We start from the raw sequence: 8,338 nt of genomic DNA, 5'->3' as shown, positions 1-8,338 counted from the left end.
TTCTTAATAAATCCAGCCCTCTTAGTGCAAGGAAGGATTTCAGGCGCAGTATCTCAACTCCCAATGACAGGGACAAGAAAGGTAAATTAATTTGATTCATATGATCTGTCATATATGATTTACATTGTTATTATGAAAAATTCAAGAGGAATATAGATCATTTGTACCATTAGATAAAAAAAGAAATATTATTTAACACAGCTGAAGCAGTTGAAGGTCCTAGTGTAGCAGTCCCTCGTGCTGATGATGAAGATTTCATGGCCTTCTTCAGCAAGTCATCAGCAACAGAGACCGTACAGTCACCCGAAGATGGTGTGCCGAGTCTTGGAGATGCAGACTTCGACCTTATATCAGAAACCGCATCTCAGCTGTGAGTTTTCTGAGCAAGCATTTGCGCCATACTACTTAATGGAGTAATGGATCTTTAGATTTTAATACAGATACACAAAATGAGACAAGTGTTAAAGCAGTAGCAGAAAGGGCAGGATGTCCATCTGTGTTCATTTACTGTGACTGTAATAATAATAGTTATAATGCATGACACTTCAGATAGTTTATACACTTTTATTTCTGACCCACTGCTGCATTAGATCACTGGAGGATGACGAATTGTAAGTGATTCAGATGCAATGGATAGGCTGCACTATTTTTTCCTTTAAGCCTGCATGCTTATTTTGTTATAAAAGTGTTTGTCACTCTTATGGGACATGCATTGCACAAGCATAACAGTCCTTGTGTACTTTCCCATCCCTATATCTAGAAAAAAAAATTATACATGAATATAAAAACAGTGATAATATCAATGAATATGTTAAAATTAACACCATGAATGCATTATTTAGATGCATTTTTTTTTAATATTCACATTTTTAATAAGAAATCTACATTCTTAGTGTCGTGAAGCGCCGTAGTGTTCGGGTGACGAGACGGCAAGCCACTTCCAGGAATCCACTTAAGGCCTTGGCTGCCCGAGAGGATATCAAGTCGGAGTACACAGAGGTCAAGTTGGGCGTTGGTGAGAAGGAACTGAAGAGGATGAAGGTGGAAGAACGTAAGTATATTGTTGAGAAAAAATATAGTAGTTTTTCTTGTACTTTTAATTTTGAAAGTATTTAAGTTTTAATACTTGTTTAAATGGAACTCCTACCCTATTCTGGAGTTGTGTTTATGGGCAAGACTAAAGAAAATCTTTTACTTGAACAGTGTCGAAAGGATCCTCATTAGCAGTAGAGGCACTTGCTGGACTGGCATCAAAGGAGAACTTTTCTGCTGTGGCCCTAAAGAAGGTGGAGAACAATCCTGTGGTACGAGAGATGGCCCCATACACGTCGCTTATGTTGCTACAAGTCAAGGGCCGACGTCATGCTCAAACTAGATTAGTGAAGCCTTCTGTGTCATGTGTTAATCAGGGAGATGATTTTATCCTTATAACACCCACAGATGTAAGTGGATTACTATGTTATTCTTTTAGTTTTTGAAGAGACAGTAATTTTATACTGAAATTCTGGTGATAACTTGAAAAATATGGAAATTTGATATACCTTTAATCAGTAATGAAGTGTTTTATATGATTTATTCTTTTGCCATAGGTTTTCCACTATAAAGGAGAATTTGCTAATGTGATAGAGAGAGCCAAAGCCTCAGAAATTGCCCAGTATATAGTCCAGAAGAAGGACATGGGAATAGGTTCTGCTGTTCGGAATGTGATAGAGCTTGACGAAAATTCACCTGGTGGCAGGAAGGCCAAATTCTGGAGACTGCTTGGTGAGAACTTTAGTTTATGTAGCATAAATATACCCTATGCTAACATATTAGACCTCTGTAATATTTTGTGCATGGTCATAACCAGTCCAGAGACATAGAGATGGATTCCAGATTGAAGATTCAGCATAATGGTCTCTATTGCATGTCTTTTCCAGGTGGAGATGAAACAAGTTCAGGGCTGTTATGTGGCACGCCGGATGAGGATGAATTAATTGAAGCATCCTTGGTGGCTGCAAATAAAGTTTATGAGGTACAGGAAGACTCACTGGTTCCAATTGCTGACTCTTGGGGCCAGATGCCAAAGATAGAGATCTTGCAATCAGATAAGGTATATGACCGTTATTTTTAAGTTTCACAACCATTTTGTGTGCCTTGTATAGAACTGATGATGATTCTTCCTTCTTGCATGATTATATTTTTCAAATGGTGTCATGAGATGTAGACCATGAAAAAAATAATGATTTTATGCTTAGGAACAATTATGTAAATATAAATACCTACATGTACCTCTCTTCTTCTAGGTGCTAGTGTTTGACTTCGGTCCAGAGCTGTACATTTGGGCAGGAAAACGTGCTTGTGGAGATGAGCGAAAGGTTGGGCTGGCTCTCGGAAGGGAACTGTGGGAAGAAGAATATGATTATTCTGAATGTGATATTAACCCCATAACACCGATGGTACCTCTCTCTCAGGCTGCACTCAAAGGTACAAATCTTTATTTTCATAAACAGTACGTACAAATAGTACCTCCTTTCATAATGTTCCTATTAGATTAGTAATTAGAGGAAAAAGTTTTTCATCTTTTTCTTCATAATGCTAATTTGCACTATCTATATACAGGTATACGACCAGAGTGGGGTCTTTGTGCCAAGCTTACAGAGAACGTTGAAACTATCGTCTTCAAAGAAAAGTTTATCGATTGGCCTGACTTAGCCCAACAGTCCCGCATCAAGGTATAAATAAATAAAAGGTTATATGTTGTTCATTTTCTCAAAATGTATCTAAGTATGTGATATTTATAATTTTTCTAGTATTTTTCATCATAAAGATATAATGCCATTTTATTTTCTTCACTCCAGGAGGTCAAGAAAGATATGGATCGCCACGTAGCGCCAGTATGTGAATTGCAGCCGTGTGATGCACGGGTGATGCTAGAGGAGCTTCCACCTGAGCCTGATCTGGTGCTGGAGATGAGTCACTTGGGACGCGGTGTGGAATACTACGACGAGGAGGTGCGCTAGTGGTGACAACAGGAGCCCTGACAGCTGGCTTGGCTGTGCTCCATGCTGCTCTACCATATTCCTTCTATATTCTATACATGCGACTGTGGTTGTATCAGTGATCTTCTAGTGTAGACTGCAGTTCTTCTGGACCTCTCTGTACGTCAGTGAACATCTGTTGTTGACTGCAGCTCTTAAAAGTGATTTATGTTTGCACACTCATAGAAGACCATCCTGTGCCTTGTTGACATTGGCTTTAGACTCCTCCTGCACACTGTTGAACAGTGTCTTCAGTCGCTTCAGTCGCTGCTAGTCAGTGGCTTACACTGCCCGTAGACTGCAGGAGGCACCTCTTTCTTTACCATCACATAGCCGTAGAGAACACAAATTTATGTACTGCCTTTCTTTAGTTCTTTATTATTTCCATCGTGAATTTAGAAGACTGTATTTGTGAACTACAAGCAGTCTGTGTTGTCCCAGCACACAGGGTTCCTCCCTGAGAACCTAGTCAGCTCTCCTAGGTCCCATGTGGAGTTGCCTTTGGACTTTTGGTCTTCACATATCCTTCCCAACTTTTCCCACAAAGCCCCTTCAACTGGTGACCTGTGCTTGGATGCCTTGTAGATCAAGTAGCCCTTCATTCAGAATCCTATCCTCTGTGTTTGTATAATTAGTTTACATGTATGGTTCTTCATACATGCAACTGACCCAACAACATGTCTTGTCTTTTCTTTTCCTTCTGTTTTTTCTTTTTTTTCCCATACCTATTTTTTTTTTCTTCAACCAACCAGTTCTGTTTTCTCCTTTTTAATCCTTGTCTACCATCTTACATTTTTACCTAATGAAATAAAAATATTAATTCTGGCTCTAGTTATGTTTTCTGAGTTGACTTATAATTGTTTTTTTCTTTTTTAAGATTTTTAATATACAGTTCTGCTTTGTTTAACTCATTAATTAAAACAAGATTTTTAAATATAAGATTAAATCATTAACTTTTTTTTTCTGATTTTGAGTACCATTCCAAGTGACCTTAAAAGTTCTCCTCCTGATACCTTGGCTAACTTCCCTTACTCCCTCCCTTCCACCCATCCCGCGTCACCTCAACTCTGCTGCTGGTAACATCGCTGACTGCATCATCCATCAAAAAATGTTGCTAACTCCCTGCCATGCCGTTCAACAACATGACCATCTGTCCTTGCAAACTCAACACTGATGGGTGACATTTGTTCCTGTGTTTATCGCCGTGGGAATCAATCTCGTTATTCACCTATGCAACTTCAGGAGCGTCGCCTTCTGAACATCTCGACAAATGATTACAAGATCTGGCATGTGTCAGAATACGGCAAAGTGCTCATGGATGAGAAAGCCCGCTATCATCTGCATGAAGGGGACACATATGTTGTCCGCTGGTATTACTTGATCACAGCAACTGGTAGGACTCTCAAGGTAAGCAGTGCCTCTACTTGTCTCTTTACACTGGGAAAAGTTTTTCTGATGTTGAGTGAAATGGTTAATTTTGGAATAGTTATGCTATATACCCAGAGTAGCCTTTATTATTATTACAGTAATCTGTAGGTTAATAGTGTTATGTTCTTTTTCACAGTACAGCCAAGACTCGGTGTACAAATAAAATTATGCAGATTTTATTTATGCCAAATAGAGTATTTTTATGAATTACATAAAGAAAAGAAGGCATTAGTGCACCATAATAATTTTTCTAGAGATTTAACACTGATCTGTAAATTCTTTGCATTGTTTATAAAAATAGATAAATTAACTCAGTGGGATTAACACAACTGTTTGCCTTTCTCAGGGTGAGCCATCCAAGCACAACGTGACTGGCAGATCACGTGTGGCTTACTTTTTCTGGCAGGGCAAAGACAGCTCTGTATCAGATAAGGGTGTTTCAGCTCTCATGACAGTAGAATTAGATGAAGAGCGTGGACCTCATGTTAGAGTCTCCATGAACTCTGAGCCACCAGCCTTCCTTAACCTCTTCCAAGGAGGCCTCATCATACACAGAGGTCGACGTGATGAGGAACAGAATAATCAGAATTGGAAGTTGTTCATCGTCAGGGGAGATTTGGAGAATGAAGGCCATCTTGTGGAAGTAGAAGTGAATTCCAGCTTTTTACGATCAAGAGGTTGTGTGGTTCTTCTCAACACCAAGACAGGCATCATCCATATTTGGCATGGTGCTAAGGCACTAAGGCATACACGAAAGGTAAGTTATAAAATTGATGATTGTCTGCTGCATGCATAATTAGTTATGTGTACGGTATAGTCAATTTTCTTTGGTAAAAATAACTGATTTTTCTAATAGGTTTTGATTTGTTATACAATTGAAACTCTACACTAAGAGTTCATTGATAGATTTTATTTGTCTTGAAATCACAAGCACTTGAAAAACAAACTAAATTTTTATTGTTCTTCAGGTTGGTAGTATAACAGCACAGAAGGTCGTAGAGACTTCTGACAGTGAGATGGGATGGACTCCAGGTATCACAAAGAAACTCAAAGAACAGTTTGAAGGTGCCGAGTCTCGAGACTTTTGGGAAGGATTTGGAGGTTCCTCGGCTAAAAATAAGCATTTCTCCCTCTTGGAGGATGAACACTCCTATGACTGGACTCCTCGAGTATGGCACATGGTAGCAACACATGATTCCTTCCAAGCTAATGAGGTTATATGCTCATACCGGGCTACAGCAGTCCCTAACCCTTTGCCAGTTCTACAATCTGACCTTTACTCAGTGGCCCAGCCAGGTATGTTGACAGTCATGTAAAGAATTAGATTAATGAAGAGACAAATTTCTTAATTTCTGTATAATGAATAATAAATGCCTGATACATAAGATAAAAAGATGAAGAATGTTCATGTTTTGTATTTGGTTTGCAGCCTTATTTGTGGTTGATGGAGGACACAGAGTGTGGGTGTGGCAAGGATGGTGGCCTGATGAGTCAGTTGAGGGTCAGGACTCTAACACAACTGGCTCTGCAGTTTTGCGGTTTAACTTTGCACGTCGAGCTGCACTTGAAACAACCCTGAATTATTGTAAGCTTAAGGCAAAGGCACAAGCCAAGGCCTTGGCTGCAAAGAGTTACAAAAAGGTATTGTTTCTTTCTATTTATTTCCAAAAATAGAACATGGTCAAATCATGCAAAAATAAAAACCAAGTAGAATTGGCACTTACTATGAATATGTGGATCTTCATGATTTATATGTTCTTACTAAGATGTAGAGATTAGTAGTATCTATGAATAAGGAGTATCATGGTAAGCATAACTCTACATCCATTTCCTTTCTCACCTTGGGAACAGATTGAGGTTGAGGTGGATGTAGTGGAGCCACAGTTGGTGGTTGCAGGGATGGAGCCATTAGAGTTCACCAATATTTTCCCTACGTGGACACCCAGACCTGATGTGACTGCCATTCAGGAGAAGGTAAGACCAGTCACTAGAAGACTGATTTACTTTACTATGTTAATATATTGTCTCATGTTTTATTGTCTTATCCTAAGTTGTAGAACTCTCAGTGTAGGTTATATAAAGGTATATGCTCTAAGCATTGCACATCACTGTGTGTTATAGTATGTGATGTTTCTGCCAGTTTTATGTATTATGGATGCCAGGAAACTGGTTTGTACTTAAGAAGAAGCAAATGACTAGACTCCATAGAGACAAGAGAATAACCACTGAAATACCTGGAGGAGGAGCTGGCAAGGAATTGCAGTTTGCCTGGCTTTGGTGAGAGAATCCGTATGGGGGAGTAGAAGATACACTGCTGCTCTCCTGTAAGGATACTCTTACTAAGGCTCAGGAGGAACACCAGATTTTGGGAATAAAACTTTCCTGTATGAGATTATAGTCTGATGGCTATACAACTGCATGTATTTGTTACTGAGGCATGAACCTCAATGACTTGGAGCAATGAAGTCCTAGAAGGAGCCGTATACCTTAAGAGTGTTTGTGGCCTGCAGTTTATGAACACAAAAGATGTATTTATGTTCAGTATCAGTATGTTTGTTTGAATTTACTTCTAGGTCTTATCTGCCTTTTTATTTATATGAGTCATTTACCACTGTGGAAGTTAGATAAACCAGTGTAAGTTGATAATAGAATATGTTTATTTTAGGTGGATGAAAATATATTGATAAAAGTAGTTGCAACTTCCAATTTTCTGAAAAATCTTAAATTGTCAGTCAGAAAAAAATCTTGCTTTCCATGAATTGAATATATCAGTCAGAGCCTTTGAGCACACTGTGGTCAATAGTGGACTACATAGAAGGCAGGATGCTTATCTTTTCTGTTTAATTGATGTAATTCTATTATTTTTTTATTTGCGTATGTTTTTTTTATATTGTTTATTTGCAACTTGAGTTTATATGTTCCAGGAGAAGAAGCTGTTGTGTGTGGTAAGTGAAGGTGTACTGCTAACTTCAGTGTTGTCTTTTGTATTTGTTTTTTCATCTTTGGTTTCTGAAATGTGTTCAAGTTCTTTGACAGATTCAGTTATAACACAGGTAGAATGACAGTAGGATTGTAGATTAATAATTTTATTGTATAGTGGTAAAAAATACAATAATTTTGGTATTGTTTCCCTGCTATGGTTTTACAGTGTGTTGAAATAATGGCCAAAATGACAAGAAAGACCAACAGTAACTAGGTAAATTACAAAAAGAGAGAGAGAGAAAATATATTAAAGTGATTTCACTCAGTACTTGATAGTGGTTAAGCAAGATATTGGGAGGTTGGTAGTATGAAGTTAGCATTTTAGAATGTAGAATTTAGAATTTTTCATGTTTGTATGAAGGAAGTACTTTCCAAATATCTATGGTGTCTGAAAGCACAATAAACACTATTCTGTAGGAAATTTATTATCAGTTTTTATTAGTTAAGTAGATTTGTATGTATGAAAGTGTAGTCATCTATCCATTATAAACCAGATCCAAGCTTAGGGCAAGAGAAATAGACATTTTGATAAATGACATATTTCATAAAATGTTTATGCATCAAATTTTGTTTGGAACAATTACAAGAATAAGGTTATAAATTTGTATTGCATATATATGTGTGTGTGTGCTATATATATATATATATATATATATATATATATATATATATATATATATATATATATATATATATGTATGTATATATATATATACTCTCAAACTATTACTGTTATCATGAAGTTGCCTTTAGAAACAAATATACATAATTATTTTTTGTGTTGGTAATAATCCGAAACTTAATTGAACTCTTCCCCTCTCCCCAGGAGGGTCGGTGGAATGATGGCGGTCAGCACTCAGTGTCTGACATCTTGGCCCAGCTCTCTCGCACCAACTACTCTTTAGCTG

At 37.7% G+C, this 8,338-nt stretch overlaps 1 protein-coding gene across 1 annotated transcript in view; it reads left to right on the top strand.

The window, feature by feature from the left end:
* The window catches only part of LOC125034465 (supervillin-like), a gene marked incomplete at its 5' end in the record, with an annotated part of 10,603 nt that continues 2,265 nt past the window's right edge, over nucleotides 1–8,338 (top strand). Inside the window, 15 exon segments of the mRNA XM_047626217.1 lie at nucleotides 1–81; nucleotides 202–370; nucleotides 894–1,051; nucleotides 1,204–1,442; nucleotides 1,590–1,764; nucleotides 1,920–2,092; nucleotides 2,286–2,466; nucleotides 2,602–2,714; nucleotides 2,841–2,993; nucleotides 4,263–4,427; nucleotides 4,795–5,205; nucleotides 5,417–5,744; nucleotides 5,878–6,089; nucleotides 6,300–6,422; nucleotides 8,257–8,338. The exon segment at nucleotides 8,257–8,338 is cut by the window's right edge and continues 2,265 nt beyond it. Of these exon segments, the coding sequence (XP_047482173.1) occupies nucleotides 1–81; nucleotides 202–370; nucleotides 894–1,051; nucleotides 1,204–1,442; nucleotides 1,590–1,764; nucleotides 1,920–2,092; nucleotides 2,286–2,466; nucleotides 2,602–2,714; nucleotides 2,841–2,993; nucleotides 4,263–4,427; nucleotides 4,795–5,205; nucleotides 5,417–5,744; nucleotides 5,878–6,089; nucleotides 6,300–6,422; nucleotides 8,257–8,338 (2,763 nt within the window).

This window comes from Penaeus chinensis, chromosome 18 (genome assembly GCF_019202785.1).
Source record: "Penaeus chinensis breed Huanghai No. 1 chromosome 18, ASM1920278v2, whole genome shotgun sequence".
Taxonomy (NCBI): domain Eukaryota; kingdom Metazoa; phylum Arthropoda; class Malacostraca; order Decapoda; family Penaeidae; genus Penaeus; species Penaeus chinensis.
This window is presented reverse-complemented; position numbering and strand designations above follow the sequence as displayed.